Source organism: Pseudorca crassidens, chromosome 16 (genome assembly GCF_039906515.1).
Source record: "Pseudorca crassidens isolate mPseCra1 chromosome 16, mPseCra1.hap1, whole genome shotgun sequence".
Classification (NCBI taxonomy): domain Eukaryota; kingdom Metazoa; phylum Chordata; class Mammalia; order Artiodactyla; family Delphinidae; genus Pseudorca; species Pseudorca crassidens.
In genome coordinates, this window is record NC_090311.1 from 15,100,387 (window position 1) to 15,119,915 (window position 19,529).

The 19,529-nt window shown below is 33.4% G+C and overlaps 1 protein-coding gene across 2 annotated transcripts in view; it reads right to left on the minus strand.

Moving 5' to 3' along the window:
• Nucleotides 1-19,529, minus strand: part of ATRNL1 (attractin like 1) — a 682,506-nt gene that overhangs the window by 437,913 nt on the left and 225,064 nt on the right. For both annotated transcript variants that reach the window (XM_067709302.1, XM_067709301.1), the window contains exons 22-23: nt 3,864-3,958; nt 109-187 (exon numbers count right to left, since the gene is read on the minus strand). In XM_067709302.1, coding sequence (XP_067565403.1) covers nt 109-187; nt 3,864-3,958 — 174 coding nt within the window. The remainder of the gene's footprint in view (nt 1-108; nt 188-3,863; nt 3,959-19,529) is intronic.

Here is a 19,529-nt window from a genome sequence, read left to right on the forward strand (position 1 = left end):
TATAATATTTTTAAATTTCAATTATTTAAATTAACATAAAAGGTCATAGAACACCCTACTACGTATAGAAACAGAAGTGAAAGACACATGACAATAAAATTCTCTTACCTGTTGAACCAACTGACCATGTAATGTTGAGATTAAAGTTGTTTGATGCATTAATTGAAATATCCAAATTTTTGTTTGACTACCAAGAAAGAAAATATTGTGGTTAAAAAAATCAAATTATACTAGATAGATATGTTTACTGTTTTAATTATGTCCATGCTATATTTCTCAAACTGTAAACATCATGTCAATACTCAAGTGAGAAAGTGTCGACGCCAATTACACTTTTTTAATGAAAAAATATAGGTGATAAATTCAAAGGTATATTTAAAGTTCCCATTTATCTTCCCTACTATGATCTGGCCATCTCTATGTAAGCCAGAGGCTGCTACAATTCAATATTTTAGCAATTGTGGCTTCGTATTAATTAAGTCAGGTTCATGAGGCAACAAAATGAGTTTATAAAGACTAGGCATCATTGAGTCAGGCGACCTTGAGTTCAAATCTTAGCTCTTTAATGTACGTGCTGATTGATATAGGGAAGGTTACCTCTCCTTCCCGAAAATCAGTTTCCTTATCTCTGAAATGGGGATTTCATGACTTTCCTAAAGACTTTCTTGTGAACATTAAATAAGATTCTTCATCTTCTTCCTTACCAGGGAACTTCCTTACCAGAATCAAGAAGGCATGATTGCTGATCTCTGAGAAGGGGTTAATTTTTTTATTATTAATGGAGTGGTTCAAAAATAGTTGCTTTTCTACAAAAACAAAACATGGTAGAAACAATGTACCCCTAAGAAAACTTAAATCATTATTTTTATCTTGAAGTCACATCTTCATGATTGTGTGTGCCTTATTTTGGGTCGGGGAAATGTGAGAATAACTGGTATTATTGCTAGAAAGGTCACACAAAATTTGCAACTGATATAGGAAACTATAGAACTCTTCTTGAATTTTTAGTTCATCCTTTCAAGTTTAAGCATTACTGAAATATGTGGTACCATAACTAAAGCCCTATAAAATACATTTGATTAAATGTATTAAAATACATTTGAGGTCAAGGAAATATACTGGACTGGAAGAGGTAATACTGTGACTACCACAGTAAATGAAAAATTAGTCATTTAGAACATTATTGTTAGATGTGGATAAATTCAGCAAGATATTATACAAGAAACTACTCCAGAAATTGTTCACATGAAAGCACTGGCTGGAGATGATGTACAGTGGGTTAGAATTATATCTGTTTTCAAAATATAATAAATGCATAAATAATGTAGGTACCTATTTTTTTATTTTTTTGTAGGATAAGTAGGAAACCCAGACCAACAATCCATTTTAATTTCAGAAATTGTTCCAAGTTGAATTCCTCTTTAATTATAAATTGTATAAATATAATTATAAATTAGTTATAATGATGTTACAAGCATCTTTGGTGGCACTTCTCATGATAGTTTAGTGTCCTTCAGTTTCCAAAAACATGTGTCTGGGCTCTTGGCTTCAACTGAACAACACAGCAGAAAGTAAAACTGAAAGCTGTGACGTTTGTAAGAATTCAAGTTTTTCTGGAAATTGAAGGAGGAGAGGATAGCCAAGAGAGAAGCAAACTAGAATTATGGCTAATCTGAGCCTATGTGTATGACACTATGATCATATTGGAGAGAAGGATTACTCACACCCACATTGTGAGTCAGATATCCCACTTATATTAAATGTCTTATATCCTCAATGAACTCTACAAGTACCATTAAACATTCAAGAAGCCAAAGGTAAAGACTAAATTCTGATTCATGCTGCAACATGGATTAACATTGGAAACACTGAAACATTAGGCTAAGTGAAATAAGCCGAACACGGAAGTACAAATGTTGTATGATTACACATATGAGGTACCTGGAACACAGAAACTGATAGAGAATGACAGAGAAAGTAGAATAAAGGTTACCAGAGGCTGGGGGTAGGGGAGGAATAGGGAGTTATTGCTTAATGGATACAGAAATTCTATTTGGACTGATCAAAAATGTTGATGATGGATTGTGGTAATGGTTGCATAACACTGCAAATGTACTTAAATGCCACCAAATTGTATACTTAAAATGGTTAAAATTATAAATTTTACTTTACGTATGTTTTACCACAATAAAAAAGAAGTCTACAGTGTTTACAGTGCACTTATTAAAACATTCTTATTATACAGAAAATGTAGTTTCTGACATTAATATGTCTTTATAAAAATACACACCATCAGTGAAGAGAGTATTATACTTGTAAGAAGACATCCTCAAAAAGTCTTATTTAAAAGTCAAAACTTTACATGTAGTCCCAAGAATGTAGGCATCCCTTAAAATCTAAGGAATAAGGAGTATTTCCCTATTTTGGGGAAAGAGGGCTCTTACTTTACTAGAAAATGAAAATTTAAATTATACTATTTTTTGGCAAGTTCAGTAAAATATTTTAGAGGAAAGAAGCTAGCGAATGCCAGGATACATTTTGAGGTTTCACCTATTTGAAAAACTATTAAAATATATGATATAGATTTAGTAAGCTGGATTAATGTATACTAAGAATACAGCATTTGAGAAAGAGTGACATCAGCAAGATGGTGGAATAGGAAGCCCCAGCACTCATCCCTGACAAAAAGAAAACAATTTAACAATGATAGAGGGACCAAAACACCTTTTTGACAGGACCAAAATCCAGTTAAGAAGTTGCAGGACAAAAAAATGAATACAAAACTGAGAATAGCCACATTATAATGGGTAAAAAGAACAATTTCACTTTACCAAGGTCAGCACCTCCCCCAAGCCAGCACAGCTCAACATCAGAAAGATCAACTTGGCCAATGACTGCTCCCTCAGGGGAAAGAGAGAGTGTAGGATATATCCAACATGATTGTCCTTTAATTGTACTGCCCAAAGGACCTATTTCTGTCTCCACTATGACAGAGAGCACTGAGAGAACAAGCATGTGTGGACATCTGACATCAGCTAAGAGAAAACAAACAAAATGTGGGTGGCTCACTAGAGCCAACATGACTCAGAGAGATTGGGAGAAGGTGCACAACCCTGAGAACTTCTCCCCCAGAAGAAGTTGTTAAAGGGTACAAACTTGCAAAGAGTAGGTAAATCCTAGAGATCTAATGCACAATATAGTGATTACAGACAACAAATACTGTATCATAAACTTCAAAGTTGCTAAGAGACTAGATTTTAATTATTGCCCCCCCAAAATTACAATTATGTGACATGACAGAGGTGTTAGCTCATGCTATGTTTGTAATCATATTGTAATATATGCACATATTAAATCAGCATATTATACAGTTGAAACTTACACAATGCAATGTCAATTACATCTCAATAAAAATATTTTTTTTAAAACCTAGCATTCATATAACTCAGATAAAACAGTTGATTTAGAAAAAATATAATGAAAACTTACTACTATGTAACAGTATATTTTTAAAAGAAGAAAATATATATAAGATAGCCTGTGTTTTGAAGCTTTGGGTTATATTTTCAAAAAGACTACTCCCAGTTTCAGAACGTAATTAAAAGCATAAACACTGTTGTAAGCCTGAAAAATAATAGAAATAATGCATAAATTGTAGGACTATTTACAAAATCTGAAATATCAAGCTCACAAATTCTGTGAATCACAAAGATAACTAGGTCTTACAAAAAGAAAAAATTAACAGGATTAGTCTTTCTACAAAAGCCCTACAGTGTGATAATTCTGAGAAGAGGTACAATTACAATGAAAGATGATGAAAAGCTGTATCCGTTGATATTTTAAAAGTTAAATTATCTTCTCACCTGTTCTGGGTTTGCTATGAAGTTTATGGCAGTATGATGGCGATCATCTTCCTGTAATAAGCTGAATGTAAACTGATAATCAATCAAAAGGCTGTCTGTAGGGAAAAAAAAAAATACAATCCTGATATGTACTTTTAAAAATTGACAAAAGTTAGGTGAAAATATATTGCATATCAGATTTGAAAATTATTATCATTAATTCTTAGTGGCCTATTCAAGACTGGCAAACTATAAATCTTTGTTATCAAGCAACAAAAAGCAAAATATAGATATGAAAGTAGTCCTAACGCTTCAAAATTCTATTTATTACTTCTCTTGCTATTATAAAGGTTCTACAAACACTGTAGCCATTCTGGAAACTACACAAGAGAATAAAATAAAGTCATCCACAATCTTACAATCAGAGAAAAATACAGCTATCACTTTGGTGCATTTTATTCCAGTTATAATTCTGTAGATAGAAAGACGGGGAGACATTTTGGTATCCTAGTTTCATAAAATCAAAATTCTTTGAAAACATGAATTTTAATAGCTAAATAATATTTCATCACATGTCATAATGCATTTACTTGGACCTATTATTGTAGTAATTTTTACTTTCAGCAGTTTTTAAATGACTCTGTGATAAGTATCATTCTACAAAAGTGACTCTTATTAACAATTGGTAAAAAGAATTCAGTGGTAAACATTTTTAAATTTTGTCCATGTATAATAATACTGAAACCAAGGTGAAACATTAAATGTTATAGGTCATGAATAGCTTCACGTGTTGTGAGTGAAGTATCACTCATAATGTTAAACTGCCACCTTTTATGGATCAGAAAATAAAGGATCAGAAAATAAAGGAATTAAAACATAATTCTGAACCAGTTCATGTAGGTCAAATCTGAAAAAGCCTCCCAGAATAGAACAGAGATGAAAATCACTGAAGAGGAATATTAGACATACAAATTTTCAACATATGCAGGGAAAGTGTTGTTAAAAGCAGACAATCATAACAAATTGAAAGGAGCACATATATGTTAAGTATATGATAAAAAATCTGTTGAAGATTCAAACCTAAATGTTAAAAGGAAATGCCCTGCATAAAAGATAAAAAGATATTATTTGGCCATAAAGAAGAATGAAGTACTGATACCTGCTATAACATGGATGAACCTTGAAAACATTATGATAAATAAAAGAAGCCATCACAAAATCTACATATTCCATGATATTATTTATACGATATTTCAGAGTAGACAAATCTATAAAGAGAGGAAAAAGGTTGCCCAAGGCTAGGGGAAAGGAGAATGAGGAGTGACTGATAATTTGTACTGGGTTTCTCTTAGGAGTGAGGAAAATGCTATAAATTAGATAGTGGTGATGTCTGCACAACCTTGTGAATATACTAAAAAAATCACTGAATGTACACTTTAAAAGAGTGAGACTTTAGGTATATGAATTATATCTCAATAAAGTTGTTATTAAAGAAATAGACATCCAGGCATATCCATATGGGCATGTGCACACATGCACGTGCGCGCGCACACACACACACACACACATATATTCATACAAACAAATTAGTTATTTAGAAAGCAAGATTAGGCAAGATGCTAGGTGATCTTGAGTAACAACATGTCAAAAGACAAGAAACTGAAGCAATATTTTATGAAATATACATACTCAACCATCCTGTCTACATAGAAAAACAACATAATAACTCCACATAAGCAAATGCCCTAAAATATAAGATCTACATACTCATCCTGAAAAAAAATTATTTATACAAATACTGCAACTAAGAGACAAATACAGATATGGAAATAGCATAGCAAAAAGGTCTGTCAGTGAACAGATGACAGACTTCAAGTTAGAATAAAAGAAGAAAACAAAGTTAACTTTCTTATGTCTAAAATCAGATTGTTGACAAAGAAATATAACACAACTAAAAAGCTACTAAAATAATAAAAAATTTCAGTATGTGGCCAGATATAATATAAAAATATAAATACCTACAGTTCTTATTTGGGAGCTATTTTAACACAAAAAACCCACACCACCTTAACTGCTATAACTATATAGTCAGCCCTAACATCTAAGATCTCCAGACCACTTTCAATGTATATCCTCTGCTTATAATAAAGCTATGCTGAGAGTACAGAGTATTCGAGTCCTATAAGCCTTCTTGGAACCTGAACACAACGTAATTAATGCATAATTAATGTACACGCAGAAATTGAAATCAAGAATGATGTCAAGAGAGATAACAGGCAGGTGAAAAAGTATTAAACGGATAGAAGGTTAAATGGGCTGCACAGGATTTCAGTGCAAGGCAGCAACAAGGAGAGGTAAAATATTGCTTCAAAGGAGATGAAATTTTGCAGTGAGTAAAGAAAAGCGGTTATTTGTCAAACTCAAAGGAAGAAAGGTTGATACTATTTCTATGTCTAGATTCTAAGGGGTCGATACTGGGAAAGAAAAAACAGTCAACACTTCCCCTAGAGAAGAGTCACGTTTCAGGATACAAGTTTCTGTTAAAGCAAGATAGTAGAGTTTCAAAAAGAGAGTAATAATATACTTGGTGGTTTAATTTAAAAAATAATAACATTTTTTAAAGGAAAGAAAGGTTAATGCCCCAGAACCAATGAGCATACTTAGCTCCCAGGTTCTTCTTTCTAAACACCATTCTCCAATATAAGGAACCATGGCTTCTTGGAAAAATGGTTGATTACAGGGCTAGGGCTGGAAAGTACAATATGAGTCTGAAATTTCTTATAGTGTCAGAAAATAAGGAAGTACTCAGAGAATAACAGAGTCTTGCCAAAACAACAGAGGAGACAATTTGAGGGAGTTCCCGATGGCCAAATCTAGAGCAATTTCAGCTGTAAAATAAATAACAATAGCAATTTATCATAAGCCACAATACGTGTGCGTGTGTATCTCCATGGGTCCGTACTGATAAACACAAATAAGTGAATAAACAAATAAATGAAGGAGAAGAGACAGCTCTTCCTTATAGTTAATAAATGCAGAGGAAACAGAAGAAATAACAGAATAGAAAATCACCATTTGGCAAGAACATCAATGTATGGTAAAAATAGTGGGTGATAGTATGGTGAGAAATAGGACATTTACACAATTTCAAAGAATTTCCCCATAATACACTCACTAAATACAATAAAAACAGTAACTTTAGAGTGGAAAACCTGGTAGACATTGTGCATTAACAAGTGACCAAAGACAACACCACCAATAATGGAACAAAATGATATCATATGCTTCCCGACAGGATGCACTGAGAAAAAACACACATCACTTCTGTGGTATCCTTACTAAAAATGCATAACCTGAATTTCATCATGAAAAAACATCAGACAAAACCAAACTGAGGGATATTCTATAAAGTAACTGTGCAATACTTTCCAAGGGTCAAAGTCATAAAAAAATGTGCACACTTTTTGTAAATCTGAAATTATTTCACATGGAAAATTTTAAAAGAGCTTTTAAAAAAGCTGCCTATATGTCCTCAAGTTTCATTCATCTCATACATTACAGGATTTCCATTCAACCGTCAATGAACATTTAAGCTATTTTTACATCTTGACTCTATTAAACAGTGTGGCAATGAACACTGTAATGCTATTATCTCTTCAAGATCCTGATTTCAACTCTTTTGGATAAACACCCAGAATGATATTGCTGGAGCTCAGTGAAATAAAACAGTCACAGAAGGACAAATACTGCATAATTCTACTTATATGAGGTATCTAAAATAGTCAAGCCCATAAAATTAGAGAGTAGCAAGATGGTTGCCATGGGCTGAGAGGAGGGGAAAAACAGGAGTTGATAATCAATAGACATAAAGTCTCAATTATGCAAGGTGAATAAAAATTTGTTGAGGATAGATTTCATGTCAAAAATAAGATAATTTTTATTTGATTTTAAAACTGCCAATATGGAAAAAAAACAATGAATAAAATTAATTTAAAGGTATGATATGCTGGTAGTTACAAGAGAACAGATGACATACCTAAAGATATTAAGGACAAATTAAAGAAAAATAATTCTGAGAAATATTTCCTTTGTCATGCCATGTTTGGAAAAGAAATAAATACACTAAAAGTGTATATTAGCTTCTTATTGCTGCTGTTACAAATTACCAGAAACTTAGTGGCTTAAAGGAACATGAATTTATTCTCTTATAGTGCTGTAAGTCTGAAACCCAAATGAGTCTTACAGGGTAAAACCAGTGTTAGGGGTGGTTCCTTCTGGAGGATATTCAAAAAGAATCCACTTCCTGCCTCTTCCAGCTTCTGAAGACCTCTCATTCTTTAGCTCATGACCCCTTCCTTCCTCTCTTTCCAACCTCTTCCTTCCATCATCACAGTTCCCACTACTGTAGTCAAATCTCCCTCTGTACCTTTTCAGAAGAATGCATGTAATTATACTGGGTCCACCAGAATAATCCAGGAAAATCTCATCTCAAAATCTTTAATTGAATCATATCTGCAAATCCCCTTTTACCATTTATGGTAATATATTCACAAGTTTCAGGAATTAGGATGTGGACTTCTTTGGAGGGGGAGGCCATTATTCAGTCTACCACAGTGTCATTACATAGACAAAAGACTGGGAAAGTATCAGATACAATGTTACCAATAATTTTCTCTGGATAGAAGAATTTCAGTGATTTTTAATTTGTCTTTTTGTCTATTTCTTTTCTAGAATGAAACACACATTACTTCCATAACTGGGGCCAAAACAGGGGAAATTTGTTAAAAGAAGTGTTCAGAGAACTTTTTTCTTTTGATCCTTGATCTTTAATGTGTTTTTCACATGACTTACACTTACATGTTAAGAAATCAGATTTATGTGGTTGTATATCTTTCCAGAAATGGCATATCTAATTCCTAATTCACTTATTTCTTAGGTATAGACAAATAAAAACATGTAAAATAATTAGTCTCTCTGCCTAGTCTTCTCTGGCTAGAGCAAACCAAGGGTGAAGTTCCAATATGCAACAGCAGACTTTTTTAGGTAGTTCAGTCAATACTGGACTAGCAGTCCTGGAGCAAAAAAAAAAAAAAAAGTGGCTGCTATTCACCACAAAGAATTAATGACAAATTATATACAAAATCAAGCTCATGAATAAGACACAGACAGCATGTTAAAAGGAGTTTAGGGCTTCCCTGGTGGCGCAGTGGTTGAGAGTCTGCCTGCCGATGCAGGGGACACGGGTTCGTGCCCCAGTCTGGGAAGATCCCACATGCCGCGGAGCGGCTAGGCCCGTGAGCCATGGCCACTGAGCCTGAGCGTCCGGAGCCTGTGCTCCGCAACAGGACAGGCCACAACAGTGAGAGGCCTGCATACCGCAAAAAAAAAAAAGGAGTTTAAACAAATAAAACATCAAGAGAAAAGATTTTAACACGCACAAAATGTTTGAAAAGGTCAGATATTACAACAAACTAATGATTAATTGCAAAGTGATGACTAAAAATTTATACATAGGAAAGACTTTTTGAAAGAGAACTTGAACTATGAAGAAAGTTTCGGAGTACATTACATATGGGGGTGATGAAGAGCAAATGGTGAATATTTGTTTTACTCTTTTAACGAAAGCTATATAAAATAATGCATTTTTAAGGAAATAGTAACCAGTGATAAAAACCATCAAACATATTGGAACTATCGATATATCTGAGGTCTAAGAAGGCAAACACGCCAGGATCACAAGTGAGTGAAATCAACCTTGACTTGTGTATGCTGTATCAATGCACTGTTCATACAAATTTCAGAAATTCTTAATTTGAATATTTTGAGGAAGGAATTAAGGCCTAATGATTTGCTTTTTTACCAGTGAATATTGTATTTTACTTTTAATTTAGCATTATGCACAGTATTTAAGGAGAACTCAACTGTCATCTCCCATTTACCAACTGGGTTATCATATGTAGGTTAATTAACCTCAGTGAGATTCAATGGTACAATGAGGATAAAATTGCCTACCTCATAGGATTGCTCTGTGGGTTAAACATAATTGTGTTAGTATGTATTTGGCTTGACTGTCTCACAAAATAAAGGCATTCAATAAATATTATTTCACTTTCATTATTCACTATATTGGCTCTGAATTAATTCTAAAAGATTTCAAAAGTCAAACAGATTCTCATGTGTATTTATATAGTTTTATATTTGTTCATAAATATACGAGTTCATGATCATGTATTCAGCCATCCTGAGGGGTGTGAAAAGGATGCATACAGACTTTGACAACAACATCAAGAATTCAAATATGTTTTAAACAATGGCATATGTATAAGTACATGCATTTGCCAACTTAGACAATTGTTTATTAAATGATAAAACTTATGCTAATATAAGTTCAGGTATACTCACAGTGTAAATGTATCACAGTCATATTTAAAATGTAGCTGCAGGCTCCATTTACAATAGCCAGGAGGTGGAAACAACCTAAGTGTCCATCAACAGATGAATGGATAAAGAACATGTGGCACATATATACAATGGAATATTACTCAGCCATAAAAAGAAACAAAATTGAGCTATTTGTAATGAGGTGGATGGACCTAGAGTCTGTCATACAGAGTGAAGTAAGAAAGAGAAAGACAAATACTGTACACTAACACATATATATGGAATTTAAGGGAAAAAAATGTCATGAAGAACCTAGGGGTAAGACAGGAATAAACACACAGACCTACTAGAGAATGGACTTGAGGATGTGGGGAGGGGGAGGGTAAGCTGTGACAAAGTAAGAGAGTGGCATGGACATATATACACTACCAAACGTAAAATAGATAGCTAGTGGGAAGCAGCCGCATAGCACAGGGAGATCAGCTCTGTGCTTTGTGACCACCTAGAGGGGTGGGATAGGGAGGGTGGGAGGGAGGGAGACACAAGAGGGAAGAGATATGGTAACATATGTATATGTATAACTGACTCACTTTGTTATAAAGCAGGAACTAACACACCATTGTAAAGCAATTATACTCCAATAAAGATTTTAAAAAAAGAGTTAATTGTTATAGTGATTTTTTTTTTAGTAGACTTGGAGGTTTGTGAACACGGTTAAAGGATAATAACAGTTAATCAAAAAGACTTTCATAAAATAAATAAATAAATGATAAATAAAATAAAACGTAGCTGCAGGAACAATGCCTCAGAAAATGAACTAAAATGATCCTTTCATGCTCTATTGCCCTCACCGAGCTGTTTGACATACTGCAAGCAGCCTGATTATTTTAAAATTAAAATTTAACATTTAACTCTCCTCTTAACATCCTTCAATGGCTTCTCTTTTTTCTTAAGATTTTTCTTAAGTCCTTACATGTCCTATAAAGTGCTACATGATTTGATCCTGCATATCTCACACACCTCATCCCCTAACCCCCTTTACCTAGTTGTGTGTGTTAAAGTATTAGTATACCATATGCCATGTTCTTTCCAGCCACTGACCTTTGTGCAAGCTGCCCCCGCTGATTCTACTCCTTCCCATACTCACACCATCACCACTCCACTAACCAAGTCATCTTTCACATCAAAGCTTCATTATTCTCTTGCTTCACCCACTTCTACTCCCGGGTCCACAAATTAGGTCAAGCTCTCTTGTAATCTCTTGTAATATAGTCCCAAAGCATCTATAATTCTCATTCAGAGTTCTTACGACAATCATATCTAGGTAACTATATAACGAGTTCAATATCTATCTTCCCTACAACTTTATAAGCTTCAATGGAGCAGAACATGTTTTGTTCTCTGTAATATCCCCAGAGTCCAACAAAGTAGTCAGTCAATAAACATATGTTGAATGAATAAACGAAAGTGAGTCAATTCCAATAACTGACAGTCTCTCCAAGCACTAACAGTATAATTCTTTTTTGTTATGATTAAGAACTTTATTTATTTTTTTAACATCTTTATTGGGGTATAATTGCTTTAGAATGGTGTGTTAGTTTCTGCTTTATAACAAAGTGAATCAGTTATACATATACATATGTTCCCATATCTCTTTCCTCTTGCGTCTCCCTCCCTCCCACCAACCCCATCCCACCCCTCCAGGCGGTCACAAAGCACCGAGCTGATCTCCCTGTGCTATGCGGCTGCTTCCCACTAGCTATCTATTTTACGTTTGGTAGTGTATATATGTCCATGCCGCTCTCTCGCTTTGTCACAGCTCATCCTTCCCCCTCCCCATATCCTCAAGTCCGTTCTCTAGTAGGTCTGTGTCTTTATTCCTGTCTTACCCCTAGGTTCTTCATGACATTTATAATTCTTAAGTAAGTAAAAATTAAGGAGAAAAAAATATGTCATCCTTGTGCATTTTAAATAATATTAAATTGTTTTTCACATAATAAATATTCAATAAATACAGTATTTCCTTGCTTGCTGAACAGTACTATCCATGCTTACAATTATTAATTAAGAATTTCTATTGAACTTGAAACATTTAGAATAATTGCAAAGGCGAAATCTGTTGCAGGAATTTTGCAAGTGTAACACTTGCTAGATATAATATCACAGAAAAAGCACAGAACCTTTGTGATTAACCACACTCTGAATGACTCATTGTGTGGCCTAGGATATACACTTCAACCCATGGAGTCTTACTTTTTTCATCAATGAATAAAAGAGGATGGACCATGATCACCAATGCCTCTATGTCAATGATTCTAATTTACGGGTTTTCACATAATATACCATGATCTCTTCAGAAGCCACCTTCCTTTGCTTCATAGTATCTCCAAGTAGCTAAACTTTCCATTATTCTGCAATGACATATGGAAAACTGCTTAAATTTTATTTGTAGCAAATGTTCCACAGGCTAAGTAGAAAAACAAAGATTGAAACTCATTTGTATTTAAATCAATGGCTGGTGCTTAAAGCTGTACTACTTTATGTAAATAAATTAAAAAATAATGTAAAGCAACTTTTACTTGATAACCTATAACATGATCTCCAAACATTTTTGGTCAAACACCCTATCAATAAAAATACTTGCCCATACAGCCACAATACATGTGTATTCATTCATTTGTTAATAATTTACATGTGTACTCCAGCACATATTTACTGAAAGCCTTCCTAGGAGCCACAGGCTTTTCTAAGTATAGGTTCCAACAACAGGAGGTCTTGGGTTCACAGATTTTCTTTCTAATGAGTAAAGAAAACCCACATTCAAGTTAACAAACAAGTGAGATAATTTCATTTCAGTGCATTAGGATGGAAAAAAAAAGTTATTGTAATACCTAAGGGACTCTATTTTAGGTAAGAGTTGACTATTAGTTAGAGATGGAGTATTTGAGGCAGAAAAATAGTAAATACAAAAGCCACAATCTAAAGTAAAGTCTGGGATATTTTAGAACAAGCAGATTAAGTCATTAAGAACTTTTATAAAAATACAATGACTGCCATATAAATTCCCAAATGTTCAGGAATCTAATCCTGAACTCCGTTTTGTTAATTGATTCCTATACCAGAATAGGAACCAGTACAGTTAGAGTTACCCTATGTATGAATTATCTATCAGGTGGGAGTTTCTCACTAATCTTCCTTTTCACAATTTTACTGTATATTCTAAAAGTGCAGCATATAAAATAAACTTTAAGATAATTTATTCTACGCATACTCTTCAAAAAATTGAACTGAGGGCTTCCCTGGTGGCGCAGTGGTTGAGAGTTTGCCTGCCGATGCAGGGGACATGGGTTCGTGCCCCAGTCCGGGAGGATCCCGCGTGCCGCGGAGCAGCTGGGCCTGTGAGCCAGGGCCTCTGAGCCTGTGCGTCCGGAGCCTGTGCTCCGCAGCGGGAGAGGCCACAGCAGTGAGAGGCCCGCGTACCGCAAAAAAAAAAAAAAAAAAAAAAAAAAAAAATTGAACTGAATGAATTCTAATTAGAACTGCATTAAATTTATATATCAATTTTTGTAAGCATATTTTCATATGAAGACTTCATTTGAGAAAATAGTTTAAATTTTTAATTATTTAGTCCCTGTTTTCATTTCCTTTAACATGATGTTTTTACCTTATTCATATAAAAACAACTCTTAGGTTAAATATACTGCGAATTTTTGTTGCTCTAGTTTTATTACCTGTAGTTGAGAGTGAGTGGTATAGATCCAGAGGTGGGTATAGACCCAGGCTGCCTGGATTGAAACTGGCTTTGACATTTCCTAGCCATGTGATCTTATACAAATGAATTAAACTTTCTCTGCCTCTTTTCCCTCAAATTAAAACAATGGCAATAATAAGCATACCTTAAAAAACTAAAAATAGAACTACCATATGACCCAGCAATCCCACTACTGGGCAAGTACCCTGAAAAAAAACATAATTCAAAAAGAGTCATGTACCACAATGTTCACTGCAGCACTATTGACAATAGCCAGGACATGGAAGCAACCTAAATGTCCATTGACAGATGAATGGATAAAGAAGATGTGGCACACATATACAATGGAATATTACTCAGCTATAAAAAGGAATGAAATTGAGTTATCTGAAATGAGATGGATGGACCTAGAGCCTGTCATAGAGTGAAGTAAGTCAGAAAGAGAAAAACAAATACCGTATACTAACGCATATATATGGAATCTAAAAAACGGTACTGATGAACCTAGTGGCAAGGTAGGAATAAAGACGCAGACATAGAGAATGGACTTGAGGATGCAGAGCGTGGGGAAGGGAAGCTGGGATGAAGTGAGAGAGTAGCACTGACATATATACGCTACCAAATGTAAAATGGATGGCTAGTGGGAAGCTGCTGCATAGCAGAGGATGATCAACTCGATGCTTTGTGATGACCTAGAGGGGTGGGATAGGGAGGGTGGGAGGGAGGCTCACGAGGGAGGGTATACGGGAATATATGTATACATATAGCCGATTCACTTTGTTGTACAGCAGAAACTAACACAACATTGTAAAGCAATTATACTCCAATAAAGATGAAAAAAAATAACCATACCCTTCTCATTTGAGATTAAACAAGCTAATAAATGTAAAAAGCTTAAAATAGCCTGGCACAATAAGTGCTCAATAAAGTTTAACTAGTATTATCACTATTTTAAAATCAGGTGGTTTTCCAGTTTTATTTAATAAATGATCCTAAATAATGAGCTATATATCTGTGGAAAAAAGTTGTTCACAATAGGAATATTATATATGCTATTACTCCTTTTATGTAAAATCGTTCTCAGGACATAAGTTATTTAGAAAGACATGCATTCAGCATTTCCCAAGAAAAAGAGGCAATTCTCTTCCAAGGAGAAGCCACTCAGCAGTGGACCTGAAGAGGCTGCTGCCAGCAAGAGCAGCAGCTCCAAGAAAAAGAAAAAGCTCGGAAAGCTACCCCAGGGAAATGAGAATGGACATTTCCCTAGTACGGCATAACTTGCAGAGATATTGCCCAACCCATCCCCTATAGCCCAATAAAAATAAAAACAAATTCACAAGTAAAAAAAAGAAAAGAAAAGCACATTCAACATCTTCATACAAATAAGGAGCTATCAACCCTTGCTCAAGACAGATAAAGCGAGAAAAGTATGTTCAGGAGATGAGCTGCCACTCTGCCTCACAGCTGGGCATCTTTGCAGAGGGCACAGACAGCACAGCTCCACTTGGGAGCCCTGGTGGGAGGTTTTCAGACATTTTTGTTTTCCTCATTAAAATTTTTTTTGTTTTATTTAATTATTTTTACAGTGTGTTATGTTATTTACATAACCAGAATAATATAACACTTTTATTATAAGTATACAGTCAAATAAATTTTCATCTCTCTTCTAGGTTAATTCAGTAGCAATTTTTTTTCTCTCAGCTATTTTTTTTTTTTTTGGCTTAGTTCCCAGACCAGGGATTGAACCTGTGCCCCCTGAAGTGGAAGTACAGAGTCTTAACCACTGGACCACCAGGGAAGTCCCTCTCTCAGTTATTTTTAACTTTTTCATAATTGTGCTGTATTGTCCTTCATTTTTTAATATGCTAAAATATTAAATAATTCTGAAATAAACATTTTAAAACACTAGAATATAAGCTTCATAAAATGTAATAAGAACACATGAATCAAAGAATAAGATTAAAATGTCAACCATGTGATTCATTTATGTTTTGTCAGATAATCTTCAATCCATCATGTCTTCAATTTGTGAAATATAAGAATTTAGATTTTCTGTGTTGATCAAGGTCACTTCTGCTCTATTTGCAGATGGACCAACCAGACCCTATTTAAATTGCTATTTATATTTATTAGTTAAAAAGTCACATAAACCATTAAAGTACAGTATATATTAAAAGGGGAGAACCTTTTAGAATAGTTAAACTAAATATAAGGTTAATTCAAGTTTCAATTGTTTTCACTGTTTTGTATGACATAGCATTTTAAGTAATAAAATTGAGACTGCTATTTGTTAATTTACAGCTATAATAACACTTATTAGAAATATTATCTCTCTTTTATCAAACAAAAGAAAAAAATCAAATTCAATAAATAATATGCTTATAAATAATGTCTTTCAGTCCAAGACAAACATTAATTAAATAAATCAAAAATAATTAAAGGGTTTACAGTGAGATGAATAGATAAGTATTTTGATTTTTAGTAATATAATCTAAGGTAAGATGTGATGAGTGGTAGAGGTGAACACTGAATATAAAAGTAGTAATTAAATTCCTTACTCTTAAAAGAGGCAGTGTATTATTTTCATCACAAAATTGCACACTGAACTCTACACAGCAATAGGAGAAAATCAAGTAAAATAGTAATTGTTCAGAGTAAAAGGAGAAAAAACCCAAATATGTTAGATTACTTGGAAATATACTGAAATACAATTGATAGTGTGGACATTACACATAGTAGGAGCAAAAAGTAGATGATTTCAGTAAGTGACTTTCCGTACTCTGATTCTACTCATTGAAATATACCCTCTATATAACATTTTCATAGTCGAGTCTTTCATCTTGTGTTTAAGGTTTTCTTCATTATAATTGTTGTTACAATTTTTTAAAAAGCATTTAAGAAAAAAAGAAACTATACTACTTTGTGGTTACTACTTTTCATATTTGCCAAGAGGAGTACTTCAATGTTTACAAAGGTCAATCAAATTTGATATCATTGCTAGAAACTTTTTATTCCATATGATGCATGATAACTATCTAATACATTTGGTTTGGGGTTTTAAATTGAAGTTTAAAAAACTACTATGACTGTCTATAGGATATAACTGCTGAAGTATTACATTCAATTAAATTAACACCACATTGCACTCAATTGCTTCAAGTTACAGTGTGGACCTGCATTTTAAATTTCACTCCAATCTTTAAAATCAGAATCGTTTCCATTAACACTATTACAAGAACTACTGACCTTTTCTTTTTTTTTTTAACACCATTTCTTTTAAATGTTATTAAACTTTAAAGGTCTCATAACAAATGACAAGACTGCCATCTAGTGCTTCATGACTATCCTTTTAACATTTTTAAAAAAGGGTGAGAGTCCTATATAATAGATGAGCTGTCCAATATGGTAGCCACTATTCACATGTGCCTACTGAGTAACTTAAATGTGACTGATTTGAATTGGGACTGCCATTAGTATAGCATACAAACTGTGTTTCAAACACCTAGAAGAAAAACTAAAAAAAAAAAATAGGTCATTGATAATTTTTTATACTGTGACATATTAAAATAACATTTTAGGTATGCTGAATTAAATAGAATATATTACTCAAAATGATTTCACCTGTTTAATTTTTGTGGTGTAGCTAGTAGAAAAATTTTAATTCCACATGTGGCTTACATTATATTTATTTTGGATAGCACTGATCTAAAGAAAAATCAGCTTAGTCTCAAATATAAAAGGCTTAAATATTAGTATATTTATTATTCCTAAAAAAATGGAATGTAATTTACTTGTGTCCATAATTGTAACTAGTTACTCCTTTGGGACACAAGAAACACTAAAGATTCAAGAAGAATCAATTAAGAATATCTAATTTTAAGAAATCAGACAAAAATATGTCTCCATAAAATCCAGGATGTTTGAGAGAAGTAAAACAAAATGAATGTGGAAAATATAGACAACAAGGATCAATTAAAAGACATAGAAAATAGATAATATAAACATCAGTAAAGAAAATAATTGCAAGTGGATTGAAACATATTAAATATGTTTGTGTCCATAAATTTACAACACAAAAACAACAAATCTAGTTGTCACCTTGGAAAGATATTAAGCAAACAGTTCTTTATTTTGAAAACCAGTAATTAATAAAAACAAATTAAAGCATTTATCATGCCTTTCCTATATGACTGTACCAATGAGAAAGCAAATACCTCGCATGAGGAAATTTGATTTTACAGAATTTTTTCAATCAAGAAATAAATTAGTTAGAATACCAGCTTACAACTCTTAATCAACTACAATCTAACATTGCGCATCAGTCTCTGCTAAGAACATAAAAAGAGAGACTTGCAGGCATTACTTACTTCTGCTACATGAAGAACACAAACCCACCTGTGAAATAGTGTTTCCTCCAAAATCATATCTGTATCTGATTAAACCTCTAAATCAGGATTTCTCAGCCCCCACAATGTTGAAATTTTGGGTCCGATAATTCTTTGTTCTAAGGAGCTCTCATGTGCATTGTAAAATATATAACACCCTCTACCCACTGGAAGTCCATAGGACCCACAAACCACTCCTACTTGTGATACATAAAAATGCCTCCAAACACTGTCAAATGTCCCATAGGCTAAAAAATACCTTAGTAGGTTTTGGAATCTTTTTATGCCGCATTCTCAAGAAAATTAGAAAACATAATTAAAAGATGGTTTTAATAAGATTTACTTAATTGAAATTAAGAAAATTCTTTCATAAAATACAAAAAGAATATAAAAATTGAACCATAAACTATGTAGAAAATAATATTAATAAGAAAACATATCAAATGTAGGCAAAACAACAATTATAAACTATAAAAGAGAAGGACATTACTAAAGACAAAACCTAAAACTGATGAACTAGAAAACAAAATCAGTGGAAAGGATGGATAAACCCAAAGCCAATGCTATAACATGGGGGGAAAAAAAGATGAACAACAACAAAAAAAAACTACCAATAAAGAAGCACGAGACCCAGAGATCTCAGTTGAATTTAGCTAACCTTTGAAGTTCACTTGATATTTTTTAACTATTCTTGTTTTAAAATATATACACTACCAAATGTAAAATAGATAGCTAGTGGGAAGCAGCCACATAGCACAGGGAGATCAGCTTGGTGCTTTGTGACCACCTAGAGGGGTGGGATAGGGAGGGTGGGAGGGAGGGAGACACAAGAGGGAAGAGATATGGGGATATATGTATATGTATAGTTGATTCACTTTATTATAAAGCAGAAACTAACACACCATTGTAAAGCAATCATACTCCAATAAAGATGTTAAAAAAATAAAAAAATAAAACAGCAATCTTGTCAAATTCAACTTTAAAAGTTATTACCATAGTTACACAATATGAAGTTAGAAAAGAAAAACAACAACTCAAAGGTCAATTCATCAGAAAAAAATAATGTAAAAATATAGTCTGCATTCATTTATACTGAAAATAATCTTAAATAAAATATAAACAAATAATATTTAGCAGTATCCCCAAAAATAATATATCATAACTATGTTT